At 35.1% G+C, this 16,032-nt stretch overlaps 1 protein-coding gene across 1 annotated transcript in view; it reads right to left on the reverse strand.

Annotated features, from left to right (window-relative positions):
• The window catches only part of USH2A (usherin), a 399,816-nt gene that overhangs the window by 246,578 nt on the left and 137,206 nt on the right, over nucleotides 1-16,032 (reverse strand). The window contains exons 21-24 of the mRNA XM_013174016.3: nucleotides 9,128-9,258; nucleotides 2,356-2,482; nucleotides 1,862-1,963; nucleotides 132-320 (exon numbers count right to left, since the gene is read on the reverse strand). Of these exons, the coding sequence (XP_013029470.3) occupies nucleotides 132-320; nucleotides 1,862-1,963; nucleotides 2,356-2,482; nucleotides 9,128-9,258 (549 nt within the window). The remainder of the gene's footprint in view (nucleotides 1-131; nucleotides 321-1,861; nucleotides 1,964-2,355; nucleotides 2,483-9,127; nucleotides 9,259-16,032) is intronic.

Raw genomic sequence — 16,032 nt, forward strand, 5'->3', positions numbered from 1 at the left:
GTTTAAAGCATTTAAAAATAATACTATATAACTAAAACTGCTTTGAAAATCAGATCACTGTAATACTTTCAGTATGGCTCCCTTTTAGGTTGCAAGAATATACATGGCTACTACACTGTACAGCAAATTACCTTTGCCAAGAAAATGTGCTCCTTCTGATAGGACAATGGGGCACCCTTCCCAAATATGATAGACGTTGTTTTGCTCTTCAGCATCCTGCCAGTTCAAAGATTCCCAATTTTCATAAGGTGTATGCATTTTTTTCAAAAAAAAGTCACTGAGACACCCCACAAATCCTTTCTGGATTATCGTCTTCATCCCTGAAGAAAAGGAAAATCATTTATTAAAGCCAATCACCTGCAACTAAGCATAGGGATGAATGCACATGTTTTATACACATTCACCCTATCACATATGTGCAAGTGTGAATTGATAACCACTATCATTATCGTATATCACTAAATCTGTCTCCAAACTTAATTCAGATTTATGAATGCATCTAGTCACTAAGGACAGCAGCTACTACCACATAGCTAGAAAATTTTAAACTTGTTGAGTTATTGCATACAGGTGACTTCAGCTCAACAGAATATAACTACTCCATGAAGATTCCAAGGAAAGATTTTAGGCTTATTCTCTCTTAAAAAAAAAAAAAAAAAAAAAAGGCGCTATTTTGAAGAAAGGCATGCATCTGCTAAATAGGAAAAAGCAATGTTGCAAAAGCTTCGACAGGTGAATACACTTCTAGAAGATCCATCAGGAAGTTCTTATTTCCTTGTTTGGATAAAAAAAAAACCACTCATGCATGACTTCTGTCTCTTTTTCTTTACTGGAGACAAAAGTATAAATCTGGTTTTGTAGATAGTAGATAGTATTCTCTTGAATGATATTTAATCTCATTTTTATTATTTAGCTGAGGTTTTTAAGGAAGACATCCTCGATAATTTTATGAACTAAAGTTTTTAGAAGAACACATGCACATATTTGTGGGTTTAGTAACCTGAAGTAAAGAAGGTAAAGAGGAAGTTGTATTATAGTGTACCTCAGTGCAAGTCATCGATTAAATTTCATGTCTTTATCACTGTTGGGAATGCAAACTTAATGAACAGTTTGGCTTTCAGATTTATATGAAAAAATGTAAATCTGGATACGAATACACTGAGAACAGCTGACTGTATCCTGTTTTTTTATGAACTAAAAAGTACCAGTTATCTGTTGGTAGACTATACTCTTGGCATATAGGCTAAGTTTATATATGAAGACATATGTCTGTTGATTCTGTGGAAGCCAGCTATGATCTAGCTCCACACAAATACAGCTGTAGAATACAGATATATTCATACACCACTAAATACAATGCAACAGTCCCTGAAGGATCCTAACTCACTCTAAAAAGGGCTAGTACATTCTATTTCTGCAACCAGGTGGGATGCACAAACTTGTGTTTAAGCTAGTAAAAACAATTTTCATGCATTTTTTGAAAATAACTTTGGAATCTAGAACATAAAACACACACATAAGTTTCACCTACACAACAACTTGCTTGCAGACATAGTTCTATAATTCTGTAGTTATATAATTCATTAAAATGTACACAGACCTTATTAGATGTAACATTGCTTTATTGCTGATTAAAACAGATATACAGATATTTCATTCTATCCCAAACATGTAGAAGTAAACAAATTGTATAGGCTTATTTTTTACCAAATAATTATGTAAATGATTATGCAATTAAGTATGGTCCTCATGTTCCTGGCACAATGTCAATACAGCCCACACTACTGCAAAGGCAGTTAAGTCAGTGCCACTGTCTAGGATTCCGGGTACACCATATTACATAGACCACAGTCATACTCACCTACATCCCTTCTTACAATAGAATAACCCTGTGGAATTCCTCCAACAAAAACTCCAGTGTTCTCTCCAATAATGGTACTGCCACTAGCAGCTAAGGAAGAACCTAAACAAAATTGGTCAAGATTCTTGTGTTTATACTTTCAGCAGATTTTCAGCTCAATGGAATATTGACATTGGATAAAAGATGCTAATGTAGAACATTTCCTAATATTTCCCCATACATATCCTGGAAATATTTACAATTCTATTTCACAAAAGAGCATCAACACAATCATACATTCACGAGCATAAAAAAGCAGACTTCTCATTCCTAGTATTACATTATCAGATTCACAGCAGACACATACTTCAGATGCATTGACAAAAGAGTAGCTATTTTGTTAAAAAACTGAGTGAATTTTTTGTTGTATGGTTGCACACAAGTAGTGAGAAAGTAAGCAAGTGAGCAACAACCCAAGTAGTACCAAAATAATGAAGCAAATCTGGATTGATTACCTGTGTACTGCCCATCCACTGTGATGTTTCCCAGAGCTTGAATTCTTGTAGCAATTATTTGGTGCCAACTGTTATCATTGTACTCTTTTCCACCATCATTAGTTGGTGTGACTGCTACTGCAGATCCCTTTTTATTAACAGGAGAATCCAAGTTAGAACAGGAAGGTAGTAAGATTTAGATTTATACCTTAACTCTTCATACCACTGTGGTATATTAACATCCAGAAAATAAAGACAAAGGTCCTCTGTGTAGCTTCTTTTGGAATACTGAATGATATTTATAACTGATTCCCCCACCAAATTAATCTCCTCAAATACATAAGGAATGAAGGATCCAGTCCAGTTTCTATCAAAAACAGAAAACCCTGTGTCATTCCCATGATAAAAACAAGGATGAGACAAATATTGAGGGTAATGTCACACAGATTTCTGATTTTTTCTTTAATGAAGTTTCTATTTAACTACTTCATGGATTGCTATGGTTGTATATTTGATGGATATGATTCAATGTGCTGTTCAGTTCAGAGAAAGCACCTTCACATTAGGATTGTTGACTGCAGAGCCTGTCTATTGGAAGTGACTCAGAACAGAGGAGCATTTGTAGTGATGTATGAAGAAGCGTGTCATCTCTGTTAACCTGGTATCAAAAGGAACTGAAGTTTTGGGTGGGAGGATATAGTGCATTTATGAAGAAAAAGGTCATACCATGAGATTCAGAAAAAAAATAATCTAGAAGGTAATTAATGAGGATGCTTTTACAGTACAAGCTTGTACACATACAGACTGTAAAAGTGGTTTTAATTTTTTTCCCTGGTTTTATTAAAACAAAAAAATATATAATGACATAAGGGGCTGAATATAGAGATGACCGTGACAAAACACAGAAAAATCTTTTCTGGATTGCTGAGTAAGAGGAAAATAACAGATGCAGATGTCAAACCAAATCTCAAGGCTGTAAACCATCAAAACAATGCATATTTTTTTTAATCAATATTTGAATTTACTTAATTTCAAGAATTTTCCTGGGATTCACATCCAAAATGTGTTCAATCTTCCCAGTAATCTCAGTAATATTCTCTCAGAACTTTATATCGTACTTTAACCACATGGTAACTCAGTGTTATTCAGTTGAATTCACAAAATAAATTTGTTCTATGTACCAGGTAACCACATAAAAGCATTATGTTGCACAGGCACTATATGATATTAAAGAACTGCAATCTTTGTAGTTATTTCATAGCTTGACAAGCTTAACAAAAACAATTTCTAAACATTTTCCAAATCTTTTTCCAAAGCTCAGATTTTTCTTTATTTTATTTTTTTTCTCAGATCATCTAGTACTCTTTCTGGCACAAGGACTTTAGAGTTATGCATATGAAGAAAACCTGTTAATAAAAATAATCACTGATTGTATTAATATTTTAAAGGCGTTGTTGAAAAGTATTGTGCCTTTGAAGTGACGTGCATCTAAGAGAAATCGCTTGTCATCACATACATTTATAAATACTGCATGTATTTTATTGTACATTTTTAATCGTGAACTCACCATGTATCCTATATATGAAAATACATAAGATATGTACATATGTACGTAATTACAGAAGAAAGTACTTTCTGTGAACATTTACAGCATGTTTCCCACTCCATTCAGCCAATGGCTTGGTATTAAGACAGTTTGTACAGCAATCCTCCATCCCATGATAATAATACAAAGTTATATATCCTTACGTTCTAATCATTCTAATATGCACTCTTTCATGTACTATTTTTTATTGTCTTCTCTTCTGTTTCAACATTTTAATATTTTACAAACACACATTTCATTATCGTAGTTTAATAATTAAAACCAGAACTGGTGTCATGCCCAATTAATGTGCCCTGGTAGCATGCCCATTAGTTTTTCCATTAGTGAATTCAACAATACTAATGGGATTACTAGCATGGGATGCTAATTGGGCGTGACATAAGAAACTGGCTTACTTCTTAGCATACCCTTGCTAATGATGAAATTAATGAGCATTTTATTAAATGCTGTCTCATCAAAGTGTACTTAGTTAGCGTTAAAATTGTTACAAACGATGCTGCATTCTAAAGATCAGGTGCCTGAATAAGTGGTTCTTCATATTATGTTTGGCAACAGTCTAGAGCATTAATAGTTTTATACATTAGAAACCACATTTATTTGTGATCATTTCAATCTGGGACCACACAACCATATGTGCTAACCTGTGCTTAATTTCAGGAAGAAGAAAAAAAAAGGAAGAAAAAAAGACTGTGTTCAGGATTCAGAATGCACTGCATTGAAGGTCTCTGACATTTTACTGAGAACCACCTGGGTAACTCTGCGATAATACTCAAATATCCTGTTGTGAAATGGCGGGTTATGCATTTTGACACAAATAGGGAACCAAATCTGGATTATTTTGCTGAGCCATACAGTAAGTCGTAATTTTTAGCAGCTCTCAGTAGTATATAAATAAATTGGAATCTCTGTGGCTCTTCATGCTGATGTTTACATTCATGAAAACATGTACACAAAAAAACAAGATCACAAATATGGATTCTCAAAAATACTGGCTAGGTGGCAAAGTTGTAACATAAATAGAATTCTGCCAGTCGGGTTTTTTCAATGGTCAAATTCCTACCAGAGAGAAAGTAAATGAGTACTGAAGTTTTGCCAGTGCCAGGCAGCAAGGCACAGTTAGGATTCATAGCTAGGTATTCTCGATCTTCCTTTTTTTCCTTGAATAACAGCTCATCCTCAGACTCCATCTACCACTTTGAACAGGAAATAAGAAAAGAAACTCGTATTCCTCTTTTTGCTGGCAAGTTTAGTAAATAGATCATCTTCTAAAAGAAGAGCTGGATTAAATTTCCTCCATACTGGGAGAGGAATCCTGATACACTCTCTTCAGAAGACTGTCCTAAATCACTAGGAAAAACGTATTTCAGATTAGCATTAAATTTCCACTGTTAGTGATTTCACTTTGTATAACATATTCAGTGCTTCCCTGGGGAAGAAGAAAAAAAAAAGGAACAAATTAACTGCAGCTTGTGAAACACAACTATAAATTCAGCGGTAGGTTTAAAGAAATTATGATGAGAAGAAACTCCACAGACAGCTGAAGGTTTGCAGAAGCACCAAGCTTAGAGGACGGTCTGTGGAACAATGTAAGTATGCAGACAAGACCGAGGTAGGGATCAGTTAGAAAAGAAACTCATGCCTCCTGGAAAATGAGTAGAAGCCAACAAAGAATGACAACAAAGGAATAAGAAAGGAGAAGAGCAAACAGACAACATAAAAGAAAGACAAAACAGATGGTCAGATTAGATGAACGATAGTGTACATAAAGTTTAGAGAAGTATGAATAGACAGGACAAATACTTGAAATTCACACTTAGGGAAGAACAAGTTAGGCTTCTGAAAATTTCCCACTAAGAAGAGTTGGCGGGACTATCCCCGGAGCACATACAGTGAAGAGAGAATGCACTGCTTATCATGAGCAAAGATACATACAAGAATGCTGAAAGGGACTCGGGGTAAAGATAATTAACCTGTGACAGGGCACAGCCGTAATGGAGCACAGACTATTACACCAAACTGCTATAGATAAAAAACAGCAGACATGGATGTCATCAAAAGAATTTTTGTACTTTTTAATAGAAGTGTACAAAGGTAGGGCCATAAATGTTTATCATATATGTCATGACTGTAATTAGAGAAAAAGATGCATATAACCTGGTTAAGAAACCTCATGATGTTGATAAGAAGCAATTAAAACATTTGCATTCTAATGCAAACAGCGATACACAAATGAAGGAATGAGAATTGCTATGGAACGTGATATCTGACATCATACAATAGGAATAGCAAATAATAGTAAGCAGTTACTTACATTCAAGAAGCTACAGAGGCTTGTTGCATGGACAGGAAGATGGCAGAAGAGATGACAACAGTCAGTTATATTGAGAAAGGAACAACTGAGTTGGAGGAAGGTTATTTAATAAAATTCACAAGGTTCAATCGCTATTATTTCCTAGAGGGCTGCAGCTTAAAAAGCAGGGTTATCCCATGAAACTTGCTGAGGACGCAAACTTGAAAGACTTCATTAATATGTAGAAAGATTTGAATATCCTTGCAACAAGAATGTTAAGGGCTGGCACACTGAAACGGAATTAGGTTTAATAATACAAAACATGAACAAGAATTTTCACTGCTACCTAGGAACCCATTAGTTGTCAATGACAGAGAAAACCTTGGTTGCATTAATTGGCCATAGGATCACTACAAGGTGTCAATTTGATGCAGTCACAGAAAAGACTACACCATGTCTTCAGTAGCAATAGGAATGCACTAGTATCTTTGAACAAGGCAATCATGGCATTCTTCCTGAACGCTGCACAGATTCAGTGGAGAGGAAGAATTAAGCACAAGAAAGCCAGGGACCTTTATGCGTTCTTCCTGTCAGTATATATGCACTACCATAACTATAAGGAAAAGGTCTTTCTTGGCTATATCTAGGTTTGTAACTATAAATCCAAGTAGAGAAAAGAGGCTAAAGAACTGAGACAAAGTTATGAAATTACCAAGATTTAGGTGTTTAAATGCCCTTTGTGAATCTAGTTTGAATCCTCGAGCATAGAAATTCCTTGCCTTTTCTCTCAGTATTTGCCACTAGTTACATAGCAAATGAGGAGAAAGAACTCCTTATCGCAGATCTTCCTGGAACCGTTAGAGACCAGACTTGTTCATGCACTGTGGAAAGACCCCATGTGGCTAACTGGAACTGTCATTTCCAGAAGGCTGTAAAGCAACCATTATGGGACCTAAATGCATGAGAATAAAGTTTGATGTATTTGTGCTCCTACAACACCAAGTATAATTCAATCCTAATCCAAAAAGAAAACTTTCGACACTACCACAGTAATACATGACAAAATTACAGTACTAAAACTCCAGTACAAATATGTCAGTAGAAGACTGACCTCTACAGTCCTTTTGATAAGACCTTGGAAATGAGCTCCCTTCCTCTGTCTCTTCATCTGTTTCAAAGGAAAGCGTTCACAGACATCTCTTCCTCATTTCCATGAAGAATACATGTTTTAACTGTTCACCAAGAGGATGGTACAAAAACAAATCTGGAAGCAGTAGAGGCATTAGCAGTGATTCTCCCTTATGTAAAAACAGGAAGCTCTCGGAAGTGGCTCATCTCAAGTGACAAATCAGCTACAGGCTGAGCTCAGCAAACCATAGAAGCAGCTTGAATTGGTGTCAGAAATGCTGAAACCCAGAACTGTCAGAGAAGGGAAGACAGCACTGGCCCAAAGAACCAGTTTCGTGAGAAAACATTTTCAGAGAAATTACAAGTGAGAGCAGAAAGCACAGGACAAGATAACAAAAATTCAGATCCAATTCTAAGCTCCTCTGTGGGTAAAAAAAAGGCATCCCCAAGTGCTTCCTCCACCCTTTGCCAATCCCAGCACTGGAGACCACAGCACCATCAGTCTATCCTTCCGAGTAGGAAGAAGTAAACCAGCAAGACAGAAGGCAGTCCCATAGAAAGGAGAACAGGAAAAAAAGGAGATATGCTCTAGAAGATGGATGGACATAAGAAACTAGAAATTCAGATCTGATCATCACTCTCAAACCAGAACTAAGTAGTCTGCATAAAGCCATTGCCCAACAGTTTTAGTTCTATCTTTCATTCATTCTTAAGAATGCTATAGCCACCAGAAAAGACATGCTTAAAATATGAAAGATGAATACAGATTTAGTTTTAGGCTCTCTCCAATCCATTGGCTCCCTGTCACAACATCCATCTCACACTAGCCTTCGGGCAGCACCATGCCTCCTCTACAGATTGTCCATTTCTGAAGAAAAGGTTTATTGCTGCACACCGCTTCTGCATGTTCATGGAGCACCAGTGCCTGTTCCATGTCAGCTCAGGAAGCAAAGTGGACTGTAACATCCCTAAATCCACACCTTTTTATACTGTTAAACGTTTCTGTTCAACTCCTGGAGCAATAGACACAATGCCAACCACATAATTAGGCATGACTGAAGATGTGGGTGATAAAGTGACCCAGCCCTCCAGCAACACTGGAGCAGCTGTAACTCTACAGAAATGGCGCATGTAAATGGTTACATATGATAGCAAATTCTGTCAGTATCATTAGAAAAATCTCATAATTGCTCACAGATTCTATGATTTATGAAATATAACCAACTTTGTAATTATTCATGAGAAGATACACTTTTGTAGTACACAGAAAACAGAAAATACCCAAATAGAAATGCAAGGAATGTGATCTTATTTTTAATTTTTGTAGAATTTATTTGATATTTCTCTGATTTCTTTTGTCTTTGCTCTAGTCATTATTGCTGGAAGTCAGAGACTACTTCCATCACATTGATAGCAATAAGAAGTCAGTAGGGAAAGACAGTCTCAAGATAGGAGGCTTAGGAATGAATGACTAAAAAATATAAAACCTTTATTTACTAATTCAAAAACTTGTTCTTTCTAGCTGTTTGATATATTGCTACTTTAAGTTGTAGTGATGTTTGATGGTACTGGCCAAAAAAAAAAAAAAAAGGCAAAAATAAAGCTGTGAATTGTGGTAAATGTAACAAAAAAGGAGAAAGGCTTTAGTGTTTTAATGTTTCTTTCCCCAAAATCTCCAGTTAACTAAGGGCTCTGAAGAGCCAGTTAACTTGAACCATTTTAAATAAATAAATAGATAAGTAGGTAAAGAATCTTGTTTTTTGGTGTACCTGTGGATCAAAGAGAAAGTAAGGACGCCCACTCCTCAGTTGAAGTGCAATATATTCCTCTTGATTCCCAGGTGATGCAGAGAAAAAAATTAAACCATCAGGTTCCTGGGTTCTAAATTTCACTTTAATACCTGGTTAGAAAAAGCAAGCAGACAGTTAATACCAAAAATTATTTTTATCTGTTTTGACAGTGTAATTACAAACAAAAGTTGACTTAAAACCAGCAGTAAAATGACAAACTAAAAGCTTGGTATGGAAGTTTTGTCTACCTAAAACCTCTGTTAGTCATTGTAGGAGAAATTCTCATAATCCAGACTGAATCAATCTCTGAGAGAAACTTCAATGATTTCAGAGCTCTTACTCATCGGTAAAAAAAATAAAAAGATATAACCATGACTCATGCTTTCTTAAGAAAATGTAATTCAAATATTAGAATCAAATATTAGAATCTTATTCTAAATATTAGAATCTTATTCTTAGAATCTTATTCTAATATTTGAAGAACAGGAAATTTTACATTTTGATTTCAACATGCATCCTAACATTTCTATCAGTAAAGAAGGAATGAGGTTACTAAACTGAAGTGTTTCTAAGAATAAAGTTTTTTTTTGGTTCCAAGATACATGTATCTATGTATTTCTTTGTATATTTATACATGATGGCACCTAAGTGCACAAATAACACCTGGAAAAGAAAAAGCTTTAATAAAAATTGGGAATATCCCAAGGAATAATTGATGAACTATGCTTAATTAAGAACTTTCCAGATCATTATCAATAGTCTCCATTTGGCTCCTGATAAAATGTTACCTCAACACATGAAATTTCATTCAAGTGGCATAGAATAAAACAATTATTCTTTTTTTTTTTCCTACAAATAAAATACCAAAAAAAAAAAAAAGAAAAATAAGCTAATTAAACAGCTCCTACATATTGCTGTCCACAGTATAAACTTTCTCAGTAACAACCTAAGGACACATTAATGAAAGAACTTATAAATGATGTATCCCGTTTTGAAAAGGACAACTATGAATAAACAAGTTTTGGATAGCCACCAACCTTTTATGACTATAATGCCTTCCTTTTTAAGCTATCTCCTAGAAAATCATCTGACAGAAACAAATCAGAAAACTACAAAACCATAGGCCCATTGTGGCACAATTTTTCTAATGTACTAAATCAGACATTGTATGGTGGATCTGTGCTTTTACTCCACTATTTTTTTTGCATAGGGAAACAGAAAGGCAGCAATAGAAACATCTATCTTTTTGTCTCAACTTCAAAAGTATAATATGGAACATACATTCTACATTTAAAGAAACACTGGAATAATTCCTTTAGTGAATACTGGGTGATATACTCCATATATTTTCTACATTACATTACAGTTTTATCTCACAATCCATATATATTCTTATAAATAAACAACAATTTTGAACAGCAATGGTAAGGTAAAACTGACTATAGATTCCAAATGCAACTAGGCAGGTGATCAGCCTGTGATGCAGCACAGAATTATTTAGCAAAATTTAAGATCCACCCCTTTATTGAACAGATAGGAAAATAACCAAGAGCTGCTACAAATCAGATAAGTACCATAAAGAGTCTGCTAACTCCCTGGAGTTAGTGTTAACACAAAGACATCTCCTTGCAGAGCCCTTTATTTATCTGACAAGATCAAAATACAGTGTGTACCATGATATAAAAATGGTTCTAACTGTATCATCTTCATGCTATATCTTTATTTATCCACCTGGTCCATTTATTTCCATATTTCTCTCTCACCACTTCATACAAACTTATTTCTTATCCCTTTTTTTTCACCCCTCATCCCACAGTTGTCACAATATCGACATCTCCAGAACAAAGTGGAAGCAAATGTTTCTCAAATTCCCAATCAAATCCATCCTGCTAGAGCGTGATTCCTTTCTCTCTTTCCATTTCAGCAAGGGATAGGTGGAAAAAGATAGAGCAAAATTTCTAGTGCTCATTCATGGTAAAAAGAAAATATTGTCTTGTAAAATCATGAAGTTGTTGGGTGACTTGGAAGAAAGCAGTGAAAGCGCTAGTGAGAGGAGGAAAAAAAAACACCTCTCTACTATATCCAGAAATGTTCCAGTAACGCTACTTCATTCATAAACTATACAATTCCATGACATTTCTGTGTAAAATGCTTTTTACAGAACAGTGTAGTCTATTGGCATTTACTGAACTATCATACTGCTTGGTCTTTTCACACACATTTCACCATTTTTGCCAGGCAGAAAATAGCAAATGATGAAAATTGTTTTTATAGACAACATCTATTACAAATATAAATATAAATTTATATATATAATTCTGATGCACATTCATTGTAGATCATGCTTGTTAATTATCTATACCCATAAAAAATATCCTTTGACCCTATTTCTTAAGCACATTTATGTAATTTATGTAATACAATATCATGCACACAGAATCACAGAATGGTTGACGTTGGAAGGGACCTCTGAAAATCATTTAGTCTACCCTCCCCTGCCGAGCAGGATCACCTAGAGCACATTGCACAGGATGGCATCCAGGAGGGTTTTGAATATCTCCAGAGACGGAGACTCTACAACCTCTCTGTGCAACCCATTCCAGTGCTCTGCCACCCTCACAATAAACAAGTGCCTTCTCACACACATGAAACATTCTCTCTTAGAAAATGAAAATCAGTCATGCTATTAAAATGCCTACAAGATCAATTGTGTGCAACTAACACCAAGCAAATTAAATAATAAAAATAAAATAAATAAATAAACAGTATCCGTACGTAAGGAAAAGAGAGGGATTGTAGCTTTGCCTGGCTCAGAAATCACTACTGCTGTTCTTTGGGGTTCTATCAGTATCATCATCTGCTGTAAGGGCTGACTGATGGCTGGCCTATAATCCCACACTGGAAAGCACAGCTAATTTAACAAGCTGCCAGTATTTTTGTCAATCTGCAAAAGACATTTCGGAAGACCAAAAGATGCTTCCTTACACCTAATTCAGAAGGACATCTACAAAGGACATAACTGAGTTTCCATAAAAACACCAATATTTTATAATATCGAGTGTTAGAAAAAATGAATTATATGGGTCATAACAGTAAAGTTGCAGTAGTTCTTGAAGTTTTTAAATGATATACAGGAGCACTCTTTCTCCTTTGGATATTGAAGAAGAGGCTTACAAAACCTGAATTCCCACCTATAGAACTGCCATTGTTTCTTATAAATTTTGATGAGTCAGAAATCTTAATTTTCATTCATATAAAGCAAATTCTTCTAACTTTATTTGTCACCTATTGCAGAATTCAGAATTTTTACTCCTTGAAATTCAGGTATCTTTGGAGTTTCTCGTGAGATAAGGAAGTTCATATAATCTCTAAGTACTTCTATGCCTTCTATTAGTACTTTCCTCTATTTCTAGAAGTGAGTAAAATAGAGAAATCAAATACTATGCAAGCTGGTGTCTCACTGACTAAATTCTGCAAACTTTGCAGACCCTTGGTTTGAGGAAAAAAATATGCCAGCTGTAAAAAACACCACAGCACAGGAGAAGAATTTGAAGAAACGTATCTTAAACATGACTGGATTATTTTAAAGCCTGTTTTTCAATGGAATATAAAAACTTATGAAATCAATACTTTTATCAGAAGTATCCTAATTAAAAAAAAAAAAAAAAAGTCTGAAAACATTTCTCCAGTCCAGGTTGTTTCATTTTGAGTGTGAAGTCCAAAGCTGGAAATCCTGTTCAAGACTCCTAATATCTAAGGGTATGTCAGTATGTCATTCAGTTTCAGTAATTTTTCCACCTTATCGACACTGAGCATTGAAAATTGGTCTTCCTTAACCTGACCACAGAAAGCTTTCATTTGAAAATGTGAAGTTCCAAAGAACTTGAAAACCACAATGGATCATCAGTAAAACTTCCCATTATTTTGGGGGATAGATTTTGCAAGAAAGTTTCTCAAAGACTTGTCTTCGGTATGCATTTCTAAAGCCTTAATTTTAATGTTTAATATAATAGATAAATATAAACATAAACATAATTGAAATTAAATGAAACAATGATATTACAATTACTTCTGTAATTTGTCACATACAGAAACTGCATCTCAGCCTTGGTATAAAATATTGGGTGTAAAACATGACCAGCTGTGGGGCACAATACAAATGTATTTTTAATCAACTGAATCTTGATTTGCAACTGAAGAATTCACTTAATATGCCTCTTTATGTAACAAAAATGACTGGTTCACAAGATGCTGTTATCATTTCTGAGGTAAAAAAAAAAATAAAAAAAAATTCACTAGTACAAATTAAACACCCATGTACATCATTCAAATAAAATCTTAAATCCATTTGAAATTACAGCCACAACTGGAGAAGCTGTCAGAATAGCTTTAGTTATAATTAAATTACATTCATTTCTGTCCTATGTACTCAGCTAAAGCACCTGTAATGTACCTTTCTCTACAACTGGATGTTTGGCGTCCAGCTCAAAAGAGCCAATATATACAAGTTCTTATATGCAACAAATACTTAGAAGCTGCTACAAGGCTCAACAGTCCCATGCCACTTCACAAAAAACTATATAAAAATGCATAAGCAAACCTGTCCAAAACTGTCAAGAACAGCCATATAGACAGAGACCTTACAGCAGCCTTCTGATATTTAAAGGGGGCCTACAGATAAGCTGGGGAGGGACTCTTTATCAGAGAGTGAAGTGACAGGACATGGAGTAATGGCTTTAAACAAAGAGGGTAGATTTAGATTAGACATTAGGAAGAAATTATTTACTGTGGGGGTGGTGAGGCACTGGAACGGATTGCCCAGAGAAGATGTGGATGCCCCATCCCTGGAAGTGTTTCAAAGGCTAGGCTGGATGGGGCTTTGGGCAGCCTGGTCTGGACGGAGGTGTCCCTGCAATGGCAGGGGGTTGGAACCGGATGGTCTTTAAGGTCCCTTCCAATTGAAACCATTCTATGATTCTACAAAACATATGTCCAACCTTGAAGCTGTCAGCAAGAATACTGTTAGGTAACTTTTCATAGATCTATCAAATCCCAACCCAAATGTATAAGATTAAAAAGTAATAATAATAATTAATACCCTAGAGTATTATGGACATTTTCTTTGTGGACCTAAGAAATTATAAAAGGAAAACAATTTACATTGGGGGAGGGGAGGGGAGGGGAGGGGAGGGGAGGGGAGGGGAGGGGAGGGGAGGGGAGGGGAGGGGAGGGGAGGGGAGGGGAGGGGAGGGGAGGGGAGGGGAAAAAAAGCTTAGTATTTGGAAAATCACAAACCATTATTAGAAATGAATTTTGCATCATCTGTGAAACATGTATTTTCAGTGCAATTTCTCCAAGAAACCCAATTTGTGTTTCCATTCTGCTTATATTGTTAAATGAAATGGTATAAATAATTAAATAATTATACATTCCAAACAAAGGAACAGAAAGTTTTGGCAAATAAAGTGATCCATTCATGCTTATTACAGCCCTTGTTTGCACATAATGACACCTAAAATTAATAGATGTTGTATATAAAATGTTTGACTGCAACACTAGGCTCTCACCACTCCTTCAGGATGACAAACTTTAAGCACTTCCTTAACACTAAGACTGCATAGCAATGCTTTTGCCTAATCAAAGTAAATTTTCCCACAGAACTTGTAAAACAATTCCTTTTTAACTGGAGGGGAGATAGATGAGTAAAACGCTCAGCTAACTGGAAATTAGTTCAATAAATTGTTCGATTCTGGTTTCAGTTAGCGCATATTTAATGAAACCATACCACCTTTTATGCTACTATACACTTCCATTGAATTAATATTTAGCCATTATTCATTCTTTGCGAGAGAGATTCTGCATGATACATATTACCATAGCTAAAATATATTTTTAAAAATATATTTTTCATCAGAAAATACATGTTTCAAAAAAAAAATAAGGAGAGAGGCCTTATAAAAATAGAAAACCTATTTTCACGTAACAGACAAGAGAATTGGAGGAGATGAAAGAGCTCAGCAGACACATTCCTAGACATGATCATGAAAAACCTCTGCTGAATGTAGGGAGCTTACCAGAATACATGATGGCCTATAGGTTTCTGTATTTTATTCAGAAAAGGTGGAAAGTAATCTTCCAAATCTGTCCATCTTTTGTTGTCCTGAGTATAGGAACAGGCTCCATATTCTATCATTATCTTAATGTATTTGAATGTATTTTTGAAGTTCATCATCACAAATGTTAAACTGATAACTTTATCAGTCAAGTAAATGCTGTCCATTTTTAAGTTGCTTTGTTTTTTGTAGAAATTTAAAATACATACTTAGAAGTCATACACATACAGACTTATGCATATGCGCACACATATGTACATGCAAACACACACAAAAAAAAAATCTCAAAGTTTTTCCAAACTATAACTGTGTCCAGCAGCCCCTTTTCTTTTGTAATGATAGTAAAAACAGAAGCTAGAAATCAGTTGTTTTTAAAACTCTTTCCACAGAAAAGCAATATTTTGCAAAAGTTTAAGTTGAAGAATGACACAATTTGAAGACTTATTCTTTTATACATACTCTTAACACCTCAAATTGCCAAAAAAACTAAGTCAGCCTCAAAGGTTGAACAAGTATAAATACAGAATATGATGACTGAAAGGGGGAAATTCGTTGCACTTCTTGTGGAAACCTACTATCAGGCAAAACCCTAAATCCTCTTGATGAGAAATGAGCATCTCTTTTACACTAAAAGGACTAATTTGATACCTGTTTTTTCTTATTTTGCTTGCTACCCCATTATACCCACTAGTGGTAAAACAAACAGGACATTTTAGCTTTAATCTTCTTACTACATAACCCAAATAACTTCAGTCATGTTTGCATTAATGC

Source organism: Anser cygnoides, chromosome 3 (assembly GCF_040182565.1).
Source record: "Anser cygnoides isolate HZ-2024a breed goose chromosome 3, Taihu_goose_T2T_genome, whole genome shotgun sequence".
NCBI lineage: Eukaryota > Metazoa > Chordata > Aves > Anseriformes > Anatidae > Anser > Anser cygnoides.